Genomic DNA, 20,655 nt, shown 5'->3' with positions numbered 1-20,655 from the left:
GATCCCCACTGGTCAAGATAGTATCCTGGACATTATCATATTCTTCAGGAAGACCAGAAAGTGTGGCAACCATAAAGAGACGTTCCACCTGTTTCCGATATGCAGACGCATCAGTAGGGTATGGCAACATATCCAAATATGCCTGCATCAGAGATCGACTTTTGCCAACATATGTCTCCATCTGAGTGTCAGATGATTTGCGTAGATCCATAAACTGAGACATGATGGAATAGAGCTGCTGAAGATCATTAGTGTAGAGGTGTTTTGCTTCCTCCCACACTTCAGTGCAAGTTTGAAAAGAATAGAAGATGTCCAAGACGACTGGATCAACCGACTGCCAAAGGATACTCAGAAGCTGGTTGTCAATCCTTTCCCAATCAGATTTTTCTTCCTTGGGAATATCAGTAGATTTAGTCGAGAGATGGTTCCTATGTCCTTGTCCAAAGAACCAAACTCGAACAGAGGTGGCCCAGTTCTTGTAATTAACAGAACCCTTCAACTTTGAAGAGGTAATGGGCCAACATTGGTGGAGATGAACTTTTGGCTGGACTTTCAACATTGTTAGAATAGATATTAGGATAACTTTTGGCTGGACGAGGTGGAGAACTGACCTCCGAATGAACAGGAGAAGTTGCTGCCATTATATTAAATCACAAGGATATAAAATAACTAAATAGGAACGAACCTGATCACAAATCAAGAAGAGGCGCGCACAAAAAGTGAGACCCACAAAGATCCAATCACAGATCTGGAAAGGGGAGGAGAGGACGAGCTTTTCTGTCCAAGAACGGGCGAAAAATTCCACCAGAACAGTGCACACGCGCCGGCTGAAGATGGCGCGTGAGCACCACGCGCAGAGGAGAAAGGCTGCGCGTGATGGCTGCTATAGTGGTCGGACTTCCACAGACTTCGTCGGCGGGAGGAGAGGCTCTTGATCGCGGGTGGTTTGGTTCGAAAACTCGCCGGAAAACTTCTCCGGCGGCCTGAACAGTGCTGGACGGCGGTTTCGGTGGCTGTCAGAGGTGCTGACGCGTTTGGAAATTATTCTAAAGGAGCTTACAGCCCTGTATGGCTTGCCGGAAGGACGCACGACAAAGAAAAGAGGATTCCTAAGCAGTGGGTTTAGGTTTTAAAGCGAGAACGAAGTTTTAAGCGAAAGCGAGGGTCCCCACAACAAAAGAGCTCTGGCACCAACTTGAATATAAAATAATGTGTTGTGTATTAATCTAATACAAAGAGTTACAATATATAGAGACCCTAATGGGCTTAAGAGAGAAGCCCAGATCTAATCCAAAAAGAATATTTACAAATAGGAAGCAATCTATTCAAATCTAATCATATCTATTCTAACAAAGATATTGTGTACTAGAAAAGCAAGAAGCAAAATGTTGTTTTGTGGTCCAGTGCAAAATTCAATTATAGAGCCACATTAACGGTCACTTGTGAACTTATATGGGTTACGCAGATACTTAGTTAGTTGAAGCAGGGAAACATTGATTATATGAAGCTATATTGTGATAATAAATCAGCTTTATACATTGCATCAAATCTAGACTTCTATAGAGGACCAAGCATACAAAGAACGATTATCACTTTATCAGGGTGAAAGTTCTTTTCTAGGAAATCATCATTGAATTCTTTAATTCTAGTGATCAGCTATTCTATATCCTCACAAAGTTGTTATGGGAACCTTGAATACATTTCATCTTGTAACAAGTTTGATGCATAAGATAAGTATGCTCCCGCTTGAACAAGAGTGTTGGATAGTATCTTCAATTAAGGGAAATAGATCCTATCTCTCCAATTTGGGAATTGTATATTACGTAATTAATTAGGATTTGATTTGATTTGTAATTTCCAATTATTAGAGATTGTAAATCCTAAATAAATAGAACGGGATTGTTGAGGAATTCCTCAAGTATTTTACTAATCCTTTTATTTTACAATATGCAAGGAGAAAGAATATTTCTTTAAATTAATTACACATCACAAGACAAATTTCTCCTCAGAAAATCTTACCAGAAGAACGATGACTGTTGAGACCACCATCAGGTACTAAAATTTCCAAACAACCCTTCATTGGCCTCACAACTTTCCGGAGAATCTCATGCCTTTCCTTCAAAGTTTGGTGAATAACACTAGTATCTCCAAAATAAAGGATATCAAATGCAACATCTAGCCACTCCAAGTCAAGGCATATCAGATATAAATTTTTATTGCATTAGAAAATTTTCATAACATACAGTATTAGATACTTATTCTTCCATTGAAACCAAAACCATGTCGAAGTTCCTGATAGGTGGAACTAATAGTTGAACTGTTCAGATACAAGGATACAGCATAACTGCATCAAGAACGAAGTCACAAAAAGTTAAAACTGAACTTGATAGTTTCTATATAAAACCAAAATAAAGAAGATGAAAAATTAGAGAACCTGTCTATCACTATCAAGACCATCCCTTGCTGCCTTGGCTGCCAAGAACAGAAAATAGTAAATGCTACTGAGAATTAAAGTTTTAAGGTGACTAAGCCAAATTAAAGTACATGCCTATTTCCTGATTTGACCCAAACTCAGCAAATCGATTCAAGGATGTATCCCAAACCAACATTTCGCCATCAAGTATGCACCTAAATATCATAAGTTTTCTTTTTAATAAAAAAAGTAGATAAGCTATTTTTTGGGGGGGGAATAGATCACATCATCACTAGTAATAGTCAAGGATGTGCATTATGCATGGAAATTTGAAACTCAAGAATTAAAGTTATCAGGATATTGCACATTCTAGGCATTAAAAAAGACCAACCGGAGGAATCCCCTTCCAATAATAATATAGTTTGACTCCTTCTTTGCATCAATGAAGAAATTTTGTTAAATATAAAGAAGGGAACATGGCAAAGAACAATGCTAGCCAAAAATAAACGAAACAAAAAACAAAAAAAGAGAGACACTGAAAGCAGAAGAAAGGAAAATATGACAGTTATACGGCTGAGTTTGAAATCATGTTACATGTCTTTTCTGCATAACTGATATGCTTCCTATAGGCAATTGCTATATCAATGATACAATAAGGGCATGTTTGATGCATAGTATAGGATAAGGCCTAATAGTATAAGACCTGATAGTATAAGGCCTGATTGTATAAGACCTGATTGAATTTTAATACTATCAAGCGTTTGACACGGTATTGTATAAAATAATATATTGTATAAGATAATATCATTTAGTATTTGGTAATGCACTGTATAATACTATATATGATAAAAATAAATATTTTTAATAAAAATATCCTTTAATAAAGAATTTATATAATTCTTCAAAAAATGTCATATGATATTAATTTTTATAAAAATTTATTGATCAGTGTGTCCAAAATATTAATTAATTTTTATAAAAATAAAAATATTCAATATTTTAAAAATGCACCGACACGTCCTTTTCCAGAAAAAAATGCGTGTTGTCCGACACGCTCCAACACACATCCGATACGCGGTCAACATTTTAGAACACGTTGACTATTTCGACAGGCGAATTTGACCGTGTTCAACACGGCAAATGACATTTTTGTAATAAAATTTTAATTTTTTTAAGAATTATAATATATTAATAAAATTATAATTTTAAAAAAATCAAAAAACATTTAATAAATACTTTAAAGATAATCTTCGACCTAAGCATTATCGTCTTTTGCCGTCTGCTCCACGCGTTGCGGCCGTCTGCTCCTCTTCGCGTTGCTATCGTCTGCTATCTAGTCTCTTCGCATTGCTGTCTTGTGCTGCTCTTCGTTCCTCTTCACATTGTTGTCGTGCCGTCTGCTTCTCTGCTCCACTTCGTTGGAGTCCACTGGTAAGTTCTCTCTCTCTCTCTCTCATGTGATATGTGTGTACTTGAGCGCACTACTTTTTTGGTTGAGGCTTTAATTTTCTCATATTCCCCTATCCCATTTTCTGGAGGCAAAAGTTGTTTCTATACTATAGTTGTATAGTGAATGGATCCTTCGGTAGGTTACACGAAATCATATCTACATTATATAAAAATTATAGGCTAGAATAAACTTGTTTTGTGTGGATCAGTTGGTTTGGACCGTGTGTCACTGTCAATCATCAACGACTTTTATAAATTTGTTAAATTTATCAAATACAATCTGGTTAAATTTTAAATTTTAGACACTATGCTGAACTTTTACCTATAATATGGTTTAATACTATTAAATTTATTAAATTAACAACTTGTTATATGACTATGAACTATATTACATATATTAAAAATATTATTTAATATCAAAACGTGTCCTAACGTGTTGAAATCTAATACCTTTTAGAATTAGCGTGTCGAAGTGTCATGTCGTTTCGTGTCCCGTGTTAATGTTGGTACAACATAGCTTCAAGCCCAATAGGCTCTTTTGTAGAGGGGTGTGTTAGAAAAATATAATATAAAACAATTAATTTAGCCTTCACCTAACAGTTTAAACTTTTGAATTGAATTGGTTGTTTAACATATTGTAAGTGAGATTTAGGATGCTTTTAGATTAACTTATTTTGTATTCAAAACAGCTTATAATTAAAATCTTACTTGGAGATTTTAAAAAAAAAAATCAATAAGATTATTTTCTCTTAAATAATCAAATCCAACATGCCATTAGCCTGAGCTTCTTCCCATTCTTTGTTGTATCACTTGTGCGTTCCTTTGCGTGCTTCTTGCTCTCCTACTTGTCAGTAGCAGTTACCGGCCGATAGCATCAGACCCCGAAAATGGTATAATGGTGTAGCATGTAGCGGTATTGCCGCTACGGTGAAGTATTAATTCCACATATATTATACTAACAGTCTAATACTACACAAATATAAATGCTCAAACATAAGAAGTCATACAAAATCAAACACATAAATCCACAATCAATGTCAAATATAAGGAACATAAAGAAAGGATCCAAAATTAAGCAAAAATGAACAATGAATTCCATAAAATCAAACACATAATTCCACAATCAATGTCAAATAGCAGGTAGCGGCATGTTCCACACCTGTACACGCCGCTCGCTACCTTTCACTATAGGCAAGCATCGCATCGCGGTTGTAGTGGCCGGCCATCGCTACCCGCTACTATAGCGGTTTAGCAGCGCTACGAGCCGCTACTAGCAACCTAGCTTGCTCTATATCAACTGGTGTGCATTTTGCATCCAAATGAGGTGGGCGTAAAGACATTTAGTTTTACGACACTCTTGGTGGTGGATATTGTATACTTAGTGTTCTTGATCTCGTCCATGGTTATTCATATTTCTTGATATTTTCTTGATATTTTACTTTTAAATATAGAACCAAACAGTTGAAAAAAGAGATAATCGTATTGATAAATTGTATATTACATCAGTACAATTGCTCTCTATTTAAAGAGACTAAATAACCTAATGGGCTAAGCCCAAAGAAGATTCTAGAATGGAAATAAATAAATAAATAAATAAAGAAATAAACAAATACAATTATTTACAACACTCCCCCTCAAGCTGAGGAATAGATATTTATCATTCTCAACTTGCTAGTAAGCTCTTCAAACCTTTCTGAGGGAAGTCCCTTTGTCAGAATATCAGCAAATTGACGTCCAAAAGAGATGTATAGAGTAGTGATCAACCCGTTATCAAGCTTCTCTTTGATAAAATGGCGGTCTACCTCAATGTGCTTAGTTCGATCATGTTGAATTGGATCATGAGTTATACAAATGGTGGACTTATTATCACAAAACAGCTTCATAGGTCCCTCACATCTTATTTTAAAAACACTAAGTATAATTCTCAAACCACAATAATTCACAAACGCCTTGAGCCATAGCTCGAAATTCAGCCTCAGCACTCGATCTGGCAACCACATCTTGCTTCTTACTCCTCCATGTCACTAGGTTACCTCAAAGAAACATACAATAACCAATGGTAGATCGACGATCAGTTACAGATCCAGCATAATAAGCATCGGTACAAACTTCTAAAGAGAGATTGCCATCACGCCAGAACAACAGTCCCTTAACAGGAGTGGCTTTAAGATACTGAAGAATTCTCTCCAGTGCCTGCATGTGTTTTTCTTTTGGATTATGCATGAACTGACTTACAATACTGACAGCATAAGCAAGGTCTGGTCTAGTATGAGCCAAATATATCAGTCTCCCAACTAATCGCTGATATTGTCCTTCATAAACTGGAGGATTCTCCTCTTCATAACCCATCTTGTGATTCTGCTCAATAGGAGTACTAGAGGGTTTACACTCAAGTTTTTCCACTTTTTTAAGAAGATCAAGAACATATTTCTTCTAGCTGATAAAAATTCCTTCCTTTGAATGAGCTACCTCTATCCCTAGGAAATATTTCAATCTTCCAAAATCTTTAATTTCAAACTCAAAGGCTAGTGTGTGATCTCCTCGACTCTGTTTATATCTTAAGGCCAGCATAATCTTAGTAAATTTCCCAAACCAGGCACGAGGATACTGTTTCAATCCATACAAGGCCTTTTTTTAACCTGCAAACTTTATTTCCTCCATCAAAAGAGCCAAAGCCAGGTGGGATTTCCATGTAGACTTCTTCTTCTAACTCACCATTAAGGAAAACATTCTTTACATCAAATTGATTCATATCCTAGTTGTAATAGGCAACAAGGGACAACAAAGCTCTCACAGTATTCATCTTTGCAACTAGGGCAAAAGTTTCTTTATAATCAATGTCTTAGTTCTGAGTGTACCCCTTGGCAACTAACCGAGCCTTATATCTCTCAAGAGTACCATCAGAATTATATTTCAAGGCATAAACTCATCTGCACCCTATTGCTTTCTCCAAGGCAATCATATCATCTTGCATGGCTCAAGCCCAATTCTCATCTTTTAATGCTTCATGTACTGATTTTGGTATTGGGATAGAATCTAGTGCTGAAATAAAGCTTTTGTGCTGCACAGAAAGGTTAGTAGAAGAGACAAAATAAGAGATAGGGTGTTGGGTACAAGATCTTTTCCCTTTTCTTAGGACAATAAGAAAGTCATCAGAGGTACTGGGTAAGCTATCAAAAACAACAGGCAAATCATTAAAGGCAACAATATTAGGTTCAGAAACAGGAGAAGAAATAATATTAGGATCAGAAACGAGATTCAAGACTTACCAGTGGTTCAGACGATTGAGGTTGCTGGTGAAACAATGTGGGTTGCTTTCTCCTGTGATATACAAACTCAGGTGTCACAATCCTCCATATTTTCGGTGTATTGTATGGGTCAGACACAGAAGAATCAGAAACAAGAGGAAGAAGTGTAGGAGAAGACATGAAAGGTCCAGACTTAAAGATAGAAGGTGATGAATCTACTAAAGAACTGTTCTCCCCTTGAAGATGAGGACTTGGGAAAAAAGACTCAGATTCATGAAATGTGACATCCATTGAGACAAAGAATTTCTTACTAGCAGGATGATAACACGTGTAGCCTTTCTTATCAGGGGCATAACCAAGGAAGATACATTTGAGAGCCCTAGGATCCAACTTACTGCGAAGATATTTACGAACGTGGACAAAAACAACACACCTAAACCCTCGTGGTTAAAGACTCTGCATAGAGAGAACAGAGGAAAAAATGAAGTCATTGAGTGAATAGGACTTACATTGTCAAGGACCCGAGAAGGCAAGCGGTTGATTAAGAAAGCTGCAGTAAGAATAGCATCTCCCCAATAGCACTTGAGTACATGATTCTAAAAAAGTAAGACACGAGCAACTTCAAGAAGATAACGATTCTTCCTCTCAGCAACCCCATTTTGTTGAGGGGTGTCCACACAAGTAAGTTCATGAATCATGCCCAGATCTTGGATGAATTGGGAAAGACGTTGATTGACATATTCGGTACCATTGTCAAACCTTAGTTTTTTAATTCTTTTACCAAATTGGGTCTCAATCATTTTATAAAATCGAAAGAATAACTGTTGTACCTCGGATTTTTCATGCATTAAATAAATCCAAGTTACACGAGCGCAATCACCAATGAAAGAAACAAACGATTTATTACCATAAACATGAGAAACTTTAGAAGGACCCCAAACATCAGAATGAACAAGATCGAAAGGCTCAACACTTTTAATGGTACTGGAAGGAAAAGAGACACGTTGGTGTTTAGCAAACTCACAAACATCACAACGAAAAGACTCAACAGACTTAGACAAAAATAATGATGGAAATAAAGACTTAAGCAAACGAAATGGAGGATACCCCAAGCATTTATGATGAAGCCAAATCAAAGAGTCAGCAGTAGACTGAGAATGAGTCAATAAAGTGTGATACTTAGCATACTCTGCAGAAGATTCTGGCACCAGATAGTACACCAGTCTTGCTCCTTAGCACCCCAAATTGTCTTCTCCGTGGCGAGATCCTGAAAAACACAGTGAGTAGGGAAGAAAGTTACAGTGCAATTCAAATCTTTGGTAATTTTATGGATAGGGAGAAGATTAGTGGAGAGTTTGGGAACATAAAGAGCATTTTAGAGTTGTAAGGAAGGCTGTAAATATATGTTACCAGAACCCGCAACTGATGTGAGCGAGCCATCAGCAACGGGCCTACGGCTACTGTATAGGTGCCAATAGTAGGGTTATACAAGAGAAAGGAGTCAGCACAACAAGCCACATGATCAGTAGCACCAGAATCAATAATCCAAAAATGTTTTAAATCAGTACAAGAAGTATGAAAAGAATGAGTAGTGGACCTCATACCAGTCATAGCCAAAGTACTAGTACTAGATGGCTTACTCAGAGAATCAAGCATAGTCTAAATCCGCTCCAACTCATCTCGACGAATAGAAATAAATTCTGAGGATGCACCATTTGAACCCGCCATAATGTTGAGGTGAAAATCACACAAACGCAAATCCAAATGATGTCTGACCGAAGAGAAAACATAGATCTGGAAAGAGGAGAGAAAACCGAGCAGTTCTGTCCTGGAACAGTTTTTATTTTATTTTTCTTTCAGGCGTGAGCAGTACCTCATGAACAGTGCGCGTGAACAGTGCCCGATGAACAGTGCGCGTAGTGAACAATACCGATAAACAGTACCGCAGTAGAAAAAGAGTCAAACAAAGATCCTCTCAGTCCAAAAGATCCTCGAAAAAAAAAAATCCAGTGGCGGCTTGATGGCGGTTAGAGGCAAACAAATAGGGTTCTGCTTTGAAGGCGGCAGTCGCGGAAGAAGAGCCCTCAGAATCGAGAGCTCTAATACCAAGTTGAAAAAAAGAGATAATCTTATTGATAAATTGTATATTATATCTGTACAATTGCTCTCTATTCAAAGAGACTAAATAACCTAATGGGCTAAGCCCAAAGAAAATTCTAGAATGGAAATAAATAAATAAACAAATACAATTATTTACAACACAAACCATACCATCTCCTTTGCACACACAAACACACACACACATATATATAGTTGCATGTATCCTGCCTATCAACGAGAATAAAATAATGGGATACAAATTATTCAAAATAAACAAAATTGTAATACATGAAAGACAAAATAAATGTTCACCTTTCTACAAGAACGTTTTGTATTATGATTTCTGACATCGCATGTGCATATTCAGAATGATCAAGAAAATTCCTACAAAAGTGGGCACAAATGTAAATAAGAGAAGCCCTATCTGGGGAAATATGTAAAAATAAAGTGTATAACATTTTCAAAAATATGTAGGCAAATGAAAAACCACAAAAAATAAGAATTTCCATATCATGTTACATCAGGCAAAAGTTGCCATATAAACCGATTCACTGAGCAATCTTGGGGTTTAATCATAAGAAATAACACACACAGAGACTGGGAAGGTGGCATAAAAGCAAGAATCCTCCTGAGGTGGAAGGGCTACAGTCTGAAGTAAAAAAATTACATTTAGTTACAAAATACACATATGCACTTACCTTGAGAAGAAATGTATCTCTGTTCCATTTTTATGAATTTGAATGCGGTCACCATCAAATTTGCACTCAACAAGCACTTCCTTCCCATGAAGCTAAATAAAAGAGAAACGTACGAAACAATAAAATTGAGTAATAAAATGTCAAGCTAATAAATTCTCTTTGCATGAAATCATACATTTTATCCATCGGACAGTTTTAAATATAGTTGTTACAGTCCTCAACTACTTTGTGCTGGAATAGGTGGTCATTGATGTTGACATTATAGGATTTAGGTAAGGAAGGAGGAAAAGAAAGAAAGGAGACTGATAGGTTCTGAATTTAGGGAATACCCAAGGAAAAACAGATGAGATTTTATTAATAAGATTGCCCTTCCCCCAGTATTTATGAGAAACCCAAGGTTAGGAAGAGAAAGAGTGATTATAAGTGTGGCTGTCCCCCAAAAATTTGCAGGCCGAGTCTCTCCCACACACACAATGTTTTCCACTCAATAATGCCTCCTCTCTGCCCTATTTTTCCTTATATCCTAACTAGTGATCCTTTAGAGAAATATCCCCAGTACTACGAAATCCTAGCTGTTGTATCTAACCATATCTCTTAATTACAAGTAATTTCATCTACTATAACTAACAATATCAATTAAAATCAAATAACTCTATCTACTCTATCTAACAATATGAATTAGCCATAACTTCTTTTACTAATAGGGCCTAGCCCATCTAAATCATTAGGCCCATTCTTATTTCTCCTCACATACACCTTCCTAATTGGGGACCTGCTACTAACAATCTCTTCCTTTACTCAGTAAATATTACAGTTTTAGCCAAGAAATAATTAATAATAATATAAAAAAATCTCATTAAAATCTTAGCCATTTAAGAGAAAACAAAACAAAAGAGAAAGACATTAAAAAGGAATTGCTCTGTATACATAGAATAAATGAACACAGCCTCAGAACCCAATTGTCAAGTAGCTTGCCACTTCAGGGGTGGGAGGTCCAACCAGTGGTTTTAAACCCTGACTGTGGCAAAATGTTCCCATTTCCATGTGATGTAACCAAAAAAAGGAATAACAATGAAAGGTGATTTGTTTGAGGCATATGCGACATGATTAAAAGGCTTAATGAAGCAAACCTTCTTCCATGCTTCAGTTGCGTTAGCAACTCTCTTAGCTAATTGAGGGCGCACAGCTTTTCCAACTTCAATGTCCTACAGAAGAAGAAAAGAAGATTTAAGATTGTTCCCACAAAGCATATATAAGAAGCGACATGCAGTTAGGAAACTTTCCATTTATATTTCTATTTCTATTTTCCATGGCAATACTTCAGACCTTTGATAATTAGGAAATGCTTAAGAGAAACCCTCTCAGCCTCAGGGATTTATATTTAAAAAATTACCAAATCAATCCCTTAATTTTAGGGATTAACACATCTATTTACAGAAGATGTATATATTATGTCCTATTTTAATTAAAAAAGATATCAACTAATATCAACTAAATCCAGTAATATCAACACTCCTCAAGATGGGACATATAAATCATATGCATCAAGTATGTTATGTATGTATATTACCGTTTGGCCTTGGAGAGATTGGTGAAGATATCTGGTAATTGATCATTAGAGTTCACAAATGAGACAATTATTTCTCCAAAGAGGATCTTTTCTAAAACTGTTTTGAGATCCAATTTCAGGAAATCATTCACAGCAAACGATCAATGAACTCCTCCGTCGCAAGGATAGTATAATTTTCCAAGAGTTAACTCTGAACATATTTAAAATCTTAATGAAGACTAACGATAACAAACACCATATACATGTTCTCAAGCTTGCCCACCACCTTTTGAAGGTTACTGATGGGACGAAAATTCGTTACCTTCTAAGCTCATTTTGATGGAAAAATTTCATCCGTTCCCTCATCTGGTAACCATTTTGTGCCTTAAAAACACATTTCCAGATCTTGAGAACAAAAGCACCAGAATGGAACGGATGATGATATAATCAGTTGAGAAAAGAGGAACGGATTGACTTATTTGCACACCTGTTCCACTAACCCCATCTCTGACCACTTTACAAGAAACGTTGAAAAGAAGCTTCCAAAAAGCAGAAAAAAGTACAGCAATCAAGCATGAAGAAACGTGTACAGCAGAGAATAAAGAGCAACCATTGGGTTAGAGAAAAAGCAAGCATGGGAAATTTAGTAGAAAAAGGAAAATCTCAACCTTAAATTGTCCCATCCAAACAACTTGCTTCGCATATCAAAGCATTGTTAGCACCGCCTCTTCATGCAATCAAGGAACAACTAAGGCAGAATTATAAGTTTGCCATCCACTCTTCTGGCCTATAAATAGGACGTTCCAACACGAAGAAAGTATCGAATTCCTTAAGAAGAGATCACCTAGGATAGTTTAAGTTTCTGTTTTACAATTGTATAGTTTTAACAATAGTTAAGTGACAATAACTCTTCCTCTACTCTCTTTTCACCATTTGAGACTCCTTACGAGCATCACCCATATTTCTCCATTTTATTTCCTTGTAATCTGAATTTATTTCTTATTAATATATATTTGTTATTTCTCTTCTCTTCCCTTCGTTATCTTTAAACTGAATCTCGGGTCTATGGGACTTCAGTTTGAAATAACTGTGTTTATGTTTTCAGCCATGGGCTAAGTTATTTTGGAATGGAAAAACTGTGAAGTTCTTAAAGAACTATGCTCAGAACTTTTGCACTAAAGCTTTTGTATTTCTGTGATTTAAGTGAGCTTAACTCTGTGTATCAATGGAAATTGAACTCAAAATGAGAAAGAAACTTCCTTAAGGAAGCGATTTCAGACAACTTAATCATACGAGGAAGGTAGGGTTGTGAAAACAATGCTACTGTTTGCCTTAGGAATAAGGAACCACCTCGTTCTCTAAAGGTTCTGAACTTAGTAACTATTGGAGTCGAGGGAACCATAGGAATATGGAAACTTGTGAGCCACTCAAGTCCATGAGCTGAGGAATCAGAGTTGGCAGTGAAAAGACCTGAACAAATTCAGAAGGGTTAAGTATTGAGTCGAGGGCATAGCTATTTAAGAATGAAACAGTGGATTTGTTAATTGTGTTAAAAATTGTTTTTATCTATCCAACTTGTTGTCCCTTAAATATTGTTATCTTTAATTATTATCCTTTATAATTCTTGTGACCATATAACCAAAACTCCAATGAATTTTGTCGTTCCTTCTCACATCAAGAAGGATTTGATATATAACGACGCGAGGAGTTGTTTAGAGTCAAACTGAACCTGTTATCTTGAGGGAACGTCCTCATTACAGCAGGGAACGCAAGACCAAACAGTTCAAATACTGTCTTTTCTCTTATTAACAATTCTTTTCAAAATAGTTAAAGGTATTATTTAGAGTTCTATCCTCGTGGGAACGATAATCCAGGCACTAATAATCTTATTTATTACTTGATGCGTGCACTTGCGCGACTGGATTGATATCAAGAGAACGAATGCATTTTCTTTTGATGGACTAAGTAAAGGGAACGTCCTTAAAGAACATAAGCACCCAACAGTTACCACCGGCCAATATCAACGTGATTGTTTCAATGGTGAACTGAGCTTTATTTAGAAACGAGAGCAGGTCTTGATCTGTAATTTTGAGTGTTTCCAGGTTATAGACACTTGAAAAGATTGAAGAATTTAAAGAGAGATCATGGAATCAAAAATTAAAATCCTAAGGATTAATGGGTTTGGTTAATCCCAAAATCATAAGATAATGTTACGATCCAATTGTAAGGTTTAGGACTTGAAGTCCCACCTTGGAAACATAACGTTTTGGTGTGGAGTTTATATGGACTTTGAGCTCTCCTAACTTACAAGCTAGCTTTTGGAATGAGGCTCTCCCAAGGTTCATATTAATTGGTAGCAGAGCTTCCACCATGTCTCTCAGTTGCAATCAGGCAGCATGAATGATGACTCATGTGCGCTAAGGTTGCGGAGCGTGGTGGGATGTTACGATCTAGTTGTAACTTGTAAGGTACGGGATTTGGAGTCCCACATCAGAAACATAAGGTTCTGGTGTGGGATTTAAATTGACTTTGGGCTCTCTTACCGTACAAACTAGCTTTTGAGCGAAGCACTCCTATCAAAGTAGGTTTACATCAAGATTCTTCTTTGAGTCCTTGTTTTTTGCCTTAGTTACAAATAAACTAACAAAAGGTATCCAAGAATGTTGTCATGGTGTATTTTGTTTGTAGATGATATTGTACTAATTGATGAGACTACGATCGGTGTTAACAAAAAATTAGAGTTGTGCAAAAGCATGTTAAAGTCTAAGCGATTTACACTATGTCGAAGTAAGACACTATCTGAAATGTGAGTTTGCTTCATCAAGAGATGGAGATCAAGATTCCGTGCATTTGTTTAGACAAGAAATAACCAAGAAAGATAGTTTTAGATTTTTGCGATCAATTTTGCAAAAAGGAGGAGAAATTGATGAGGACGTAAACCATAGAATCAAAGTTGGTTGGATGAAATGACGTAGTATCCTTGAAGATTAAGAGGTGACGAAAGACAAATATGACATAAAAGTCAAGAGAGAGAAAGGAAACAATTTATTCCTATGGAGGTTCAAATGGGAGCAAAAACCACCAACCAAGAGACAGGGGAAGACCCGTCACGAAATGTTGTTCACAGGGCAACATGTGGATTACATACACAGAAAGAAGACATTTTACAAGAAGGCACATGAGAGCACATTCAAAGAAGTTTCAAGATGTGTTTGTCGATGAATGATGGTTAGCCCTTTCTTAGGTGTTCAGCCATCGATTATGGTGATCAAACGGATTCACAACCAAAGGAAACTTGGGCTCTAGATACCAACTTCAAACCTTTGATTATTAGGAATTTCAAGAGAGAAATCCTCTCATCCTTATGGATTTATGATGAAAACATTACAAAATCAAATCCCTTAGTTTTAGGGATTGACATGTATCAATTAATCAACCAAATCAAGTAACATCAAAAGCAATATTTATGGAAAAGGCAATATAGAAGAATCTGACCAGCTTAGCGATGGCACAAGGGGTTTTCAATGATATCAAGTGGGAAGGAAAGTGGCAATAACGAAGATTGAAGAAAAATATCTGAAGTAAACAATTACAAAATAATGAAGTAGAGGCAAGCAAAGCATATACTAGTTTGGACCGAGCATAAATTGTAGCTAAACTAAAGGTCATGCTTAGGATATTTTAATTAAACAAGTTTGTGAATGCTAGTGTTCAGCTCAACTTTGCTCATTCGGAGCCCAAGTTAAAAGAATAAAGAAGATAACAATCACAACTAACCTGCCGCTTATGACGCTGATTCCGATCCCTTAGCTTTTCACAAACTAATTTTAAGTCACATGTAACATTAAACAAGTCTTCGGCATCTGGATGGAATTCATGAAAAATGCTTTTTTCACTAATTCCCAGCTTTAGATCTGTGAAAAAACTTAGTTAAATGCTCAAATCTAATTTAAGGAATCAAATCAATTCAAGGCGTAAATGATAAAACACCTTTCAGGATTATCATGATAATCCACTTCATTTCCTGTGCATTTGTCTTTTGTATAAGGGTAGAAAGAACCAAAGTCTTCTGAGCCCTGTAACCATGGTTACCCCATACAAGAATCAGGTTAAATAAAAACTAACATAAAGAATGGTGAAGCATGAAGTTAAGAACCATGAGAATATTTTCACATCACTAATTCACCACAAAAAACTAAAAGCACAATAGCAACATGTCAGATAGGAATGCACGGAGATAAGGTCTTCTGGTTCAATATACTGTAAAATATTTTCATCTGTAGTACACCTAGAGTGAAAGCTTCACAAAAAAGGGAAGCTACTAAATTGGTAAACATTATTTTTCAATCCAATCTGCAGGCTGTTAAGAACCTACATATTTTGATAATTGATAGATAATAGAATCTGGTATAAATAGATTTACCCCTCGGCATCAACAAATAATATTGATTTCATAACACATTCAAACTCTGAAGAGTCTAATAGCGCTGTTACCCAAGCCCATATCAAAGTTGACCATTTACTTTGGGACTTTTTCCACCTTTCATCCTAGCATCTAGGAGATTGAAGAAAAAGCAGCAGGTTTTTCTTTTCTCCTTCACCTTTATTATCTATTATTTGTTGTTTTTATTTAGAATGGACAAGGAGCAAGAACTTCATCTAGTCAATTGAGAAAAAATTTGCTGCAAAGTACCATAAAAACGTGGATTAGGGATTACCGAATTAGAATATTAAGAGAGTTTAATTCTGCTATACTTGGGAAGTGACTATAATGCTCTCTATAGAACCTAGCTCTCCATAGGAGATGGTGCGGGAGGATGGAAAACCTAGATAGCTAGAGCTTGTAGCCAGGCTTTCCTATGGACTGGAGATGCATAAACAAATTACAAGTAATTGAGACTACTTTTCCTTGTTAATATATTTTCAAATTTGAATGGAAGAAAAAGTCTTGTTTTACTATAATGTACTTATCCTGAAAATTCATGAAATGGGTCCTTTTGAATAAAAGAAAATTCTTTCAAGAAAAAGAAGAGAAGCATATAAGAGGAGGACGATAGATCCTCCTAAAACAACAAAACAAAGGAAACAAAAACACAGAACAGTGGCGTATTCTTCTGGCCGCTTGATCTTGGACTAATTGAGCTGATAGACAGATTTTCACAAACCTCAATGCTCATAATCATAAAGGGATATTGAAAGAGAATTTCTTGCAGCATCAATTTTTTCTGGTGGAGATGAAAACTTTTTCAAATTAACTTCAAAGTATATTCTTTCTTTATCTATATTTCACCAATTTTATTTTATTTTTTAAAAAAAATATTATTTTCCCCTCTATCAAAACTTTATAAGATGTTACATCATGTGGTAAACATTTTCAGATACAAAAGCAAGGGACTAATGACATAGCAGATATAAAGAGACGATAACTGAGTACGGAAATATTCAAACTACGCACCTGTTTTCACTCGAAGACAACTGATCAAGCAAGTCATTCAACTCCTTTATTGTTAATCCACCGGAAGCCGAACCTTGCCTACGCTGCAGCACCTGTTTCAGAACGAAAAACAATGAAGTTTCATTCTCAGCAACAATCGTTACCAAAATATCATGCGCACACAAAATAGAACCCTAAAAGAGAAGAAGGAAGGGAACCTCGGCGGCAACAAGTGCAAAGTTACCGGCACTGGCACCGGTTTTTGCACCGCCTTTGCGCCAATTGATGAGGCGAAGAGCGTCGTCGGAGTCTTTGGACATGCCGAGAGCATCGATGAGGGAGGTGGCGAGCACGGACTCCTTGAGGCCGTAGGAGCCACGCTCGCGATCGAGATTGGGGAGAATCAGGCGAATGGCGGGGAAGTAATTGCCGTCTTTGCAGAAGGAGTCGAGGAACTTGCGGAACTTGGAGCGCTTCTTCGCCGGCGATTTGCTTCTCTGTGTCCATTTGAAGAAGCTGCAGACGACGCTGAACTTCGTCTGCTCCGTCATTTGCAGTTCGCGGTGCCGTGAGGTTTGTTCAGTTCCGTTTTCAATTGGAATTTGGAGGAGAAACCGCCAAGGCTCTGTTATGTTATTCTGAGTCTAGTGAGTTCGCGAGTGAAACCAAAAACCATCGCTTTAACTAACGGCTTGCTTGATACGTCTCCTGTTTGTATGTATTCTAGTGGAAAAGGCTTGGAAATGTGAACGAAAATTTAAAAATTTTATTTTTAAACATTGTCCGGAAGTGAATTTTATAATGGTGAAAATTTGGGTGCCTAATTCTTTCTTTCTTAGTATTAAATAAATGAATTCCAATTAAAATTACAAGGAATAATGGACTAAGAGATAGTAATTTTTTAGGCTTTTTAACCCTTTTGTCCCTCATTAATTAATTAATAATCAATTTGTCCCTCCCCCAGAACTATCCACAATCATGCCTCCATTTAGTCGATCAACTTGCACTTTTAATCAACTAAATGGTCAAAATGCATAAAACATGAATCACGAGATTTAGTTGACTACATCCTCACCTTGATCGACTACATTTCGAGCACTTTTAATCGACTAAGGACATTATTTAGTCGATTAAAAGTCGCAGAAGACCCTATATCCAGCCCTCTCTCGGTCTCATTTGCAATATTTTCGTTTTGTACCCCCTCTATCTCTTATTTGTCAGTTGTGATCCTTCCAATAACGATTCCATTTCTTCCCACCATCTCCAAATCATAGTAATTGTGAAATCATTGTCATTCCCCTTATTTTCTCATTTGTTCCCCCCAAAACCCTAAAATCTGATTCCTACCCCCAAATTCGTGTGAAAGATGAGCTCAAACCCAAACATGTATGTTACAATGATCTACTATGATGGAAAGCATTATGAAGGCCCCAACGGTGTTCAATTTGAAGGGAAAACAAAAATGTTGAAAATCAAACGGGGCACTACGTACAATGAGCTGGAAGGGAGGATTCACCAAAAATTGGGGCTACAAGGCAGCCAGTGCATTCAACGGATGATCGCCAGGGTAGAGTCTACAGTTGGTAAGGATGCTATATTCTACATTGGTAATGATATATGTGACGATGAAGATGTGGAATGTGTCATAGATGCAATTGTGGACCGAAAATTTCAAAACTTTATTGAGATATATGTTGAAATAGATTGTGGTCAATCTTCATCTGCACCTATGCATGAAAGAAGTCAAAGTCAAGAAGACAGAGTGGTCGGTTTATCTGCACCTGCACCTGTCTTAAGTCAGATAACACTGAGGTAAATAGACGAGGATGAGGATGAGCATGAGGAGGATATGGACAGTGAAGACGACGGTGAACCCGAGAGTGTTATTCCGCTGGGTGACACCTCAGATACGGACGTAGAGGGGAATTTTGACGCTGACACAAGTTCAGGAAACCTGAGTTCCCAGGTTACGCCACCACTCCGTGTTGACCTTGTTAGCAGTGGTAAGATAGTAAATCAAAGTTTTTAAATGAATATTTCATATTTTTGTTATCATTCGTACTGACGGATAACTCCTGTAATTTGGACGTAGGTTCCGAGATTGAGCCGTTTTGGAACGAAAGCCAACATTATTCCTTCATTAATTGGGCTCACCCTAATGATGAGACGGAGATATTGTATGGCGACGATGACTTCCACGGTGGCTGGCAATTAGGGGATCCATTATATTTGTACCAGGAGTTTCGAACTAAATCTGAAATGGAACATGCAGTCAAACTATATTGTATGAAGGCTCATCGTACTGCAGTGGTGGTAAAAAGTGATGACCATAGATTTGTGATGAAGTGTCGACACCATAATGATGGTTGTCCCTGGTACGTGCAGGCTATGTTGCCCAAGAATGGAAATACTTGGGTTGTTAGTAAGTGGAGCAAAGAACACACCTACCTAAACCAAGGCCTTACCCGGGACCATAGACAGCTGGATTCTGATGTAATCTGTGCAGACATTATAAGTATGTATTACGCGATGTTTGGTTACATTAGTTATGTTTATGTTATTTTTACGGTATATTTATTGACTGTGTTGACTTCGATTTTTTTATAGGTATGTTAAAAGAAGATCCATCTCTGAAACTAATTCTTATTCAGGAGAGGGTACAACGTTTGTATGGATATAACATATCTTATAGGAAGGCTTGGAAGGCTAAAATGAAGTCCATTGTGAAGTTGTTTGGCGATTGGGATAAATCATATGCCTTCTTACCTGGTTGGCTGACCTACATGACACAGATTAATCCTGGTTCTGTGTTCAAGATTGATACGGACCAGTGTTGTGACGAACAACGTGTCTACACCGATAAGGCTGTCTTCCACAGGGTATTTTGGACTTTTCACCAGTGCATTGAGGCTTTCAAATATTGTAAACCCATAATCCAAATTGATGGCACGCACCTGTACGGGAAATACAAAGGTACCCTCTTGATTGCTACGTCACAGGATGGTGATGGATACATTATGCCTATTGCGTTTGCCATTGTTCCACCGGGTGAGAGACTGGATGATTGGTTGTGGTTTCTTAGCCTCATGCCTTTCCATGTCACACATAGGCATGGTCTATGTCTAATATCCGATCGTCACCCCAGCATCATCAGGGCTGTGAAGGATCATGCCGGTTGGCAGCCTCCATTTGCGTATCACGTGTTTTGTCTTCATCACATTGGAAGCAACTTTAACACTAAGTTTAGGGACGTGGAACTGAAGAAAACGCTGATGAAACTAGGTATACAATTTTCCTGAATGTGTACATGTTGTATGTAATGTTGTTTATGTATAACTCGTTCAATTTGTCTTAATTTTTTGCAGGTTACATGTGTTCGAAGATTCATTTTGATATAAGTTTTCAAGAATTTGTCGACAGTAACCCACAAGTAGCTTCATGGATAGATCAGATTCCCAAAGAGAAAGCGTGCAGGTCTTATGATGAGGAGGGCCGAAGGTTTGGTCATATGACGACTAACCTATCTGAGTGTATTAATAAGGTCCTAAGGGGTGCACGTAATTTGCCAGTAACGGCATTGGTCAAGATGACGCAAAGTAGACTTGTTGAGTATTTTGTCAAGAGGCGTGAAAAGATCCAAAAAGCAAAGGAAAAAGGCTGGAGAATTGCAAAAAAGGTTGAGGACTTCTTACAAAAGAATGATCAGTTTACTGTCAGTCTCCGAGTCCGTGTTTTTTATAGAGACTTGCAGTTGTTTGAAGTAA

At 37.1% G+C, this 20,655-nt stretch overlaps 2 protein-coding genes across 2 annotated transcripts in view; both read right to left on the bottom strand.

The window, feature by feature from the left end:
* LOC133297534 (DNA ligase 4) overlaps positions 1–17,521 on the bottom strand; it is a 44,740-nt gene extending 27,219 nt beyond the window's left edge. The window contains exons 1-10 of the mRNA XM_061496701.1: positions 17,110–17,521; positions 16,913–17,004; positions 15,448–15,533; positions 15,235–15,371; positions 11,039–11,113; positions 9,909–10,000; positions 9,523–9,594; positions 2,549–2,628; positions 2,435–2,472; positions 2,020–2,182 (exon numbers count right to left, since the gene is read on the bottom strand). Coding sequence (XP_061352685.1) covers positions 2,020–2,182; positions 2,435–2,472; positions 2,549–2,628; positions 9,523–9,594; positions 9,909–10,000; positions 11,039–11,113; positions 15,235–15,371; positions 15,448–15,533; positions 16,913–17,004; positions 17,110–17,442 — 1,168 coding nt within the window. The 5' untranslated portion in view covers positions 17,443–17,521. The remainder of the gene's footprint in view (positions 1–2,019; positions 2,183–2,434; positions 2,473–2,548; positions 2,629–9,522; positions 9,595–9,908; positions 10,001–11,038; positions 11,114–15,234; positions 15,372–15,447; positions 15,534–16,912; positions 17,005–17,109) is intronic.
* LOC133297535 (uncharacterized) lies at positions 8,228–9,010 on the bottom strand. The gene is made up of 2 exons (XM_061496702.1): positions 8,521–9,010; positions 8,228–8,377 (listed from the first exon to the last, which is right to left on the bottom strand). Exons 1-2 carry the CDS (start codon positions 8,764–8,766, stop codon positions 8,273–8,275), a joined length of 351 nt encoding a protein of 116 aa, XP_061352686.1. The 5' UTR covers positions 8,767–9,010; the 3' UTR covers positions 8,228–8,272.
* Positions 17,522–20,655: the final 3,134 nt, after the last annotated feature.

Source organism: Gastrolobium bilobum, unplaced genomic scaffold, assembly GCF_033153095.1.
Source record: "Gastrolobium bilobum isolate Gb01-03AN ecotype WA unplaced genomic scaffold, APGP_CSIRO_Gbil_v1 utg63326, whole genome shotgun sequence".
NCBI lineage: Eukaryota > Viridiplantae > Streptophyta > Magnoliopsida > Fabales > Fabaceae > Gastrolobium > Gastrolobium bilobum.
This window is presented reverse-complemented; position numbering and strand designations above follow the sequence as displayed.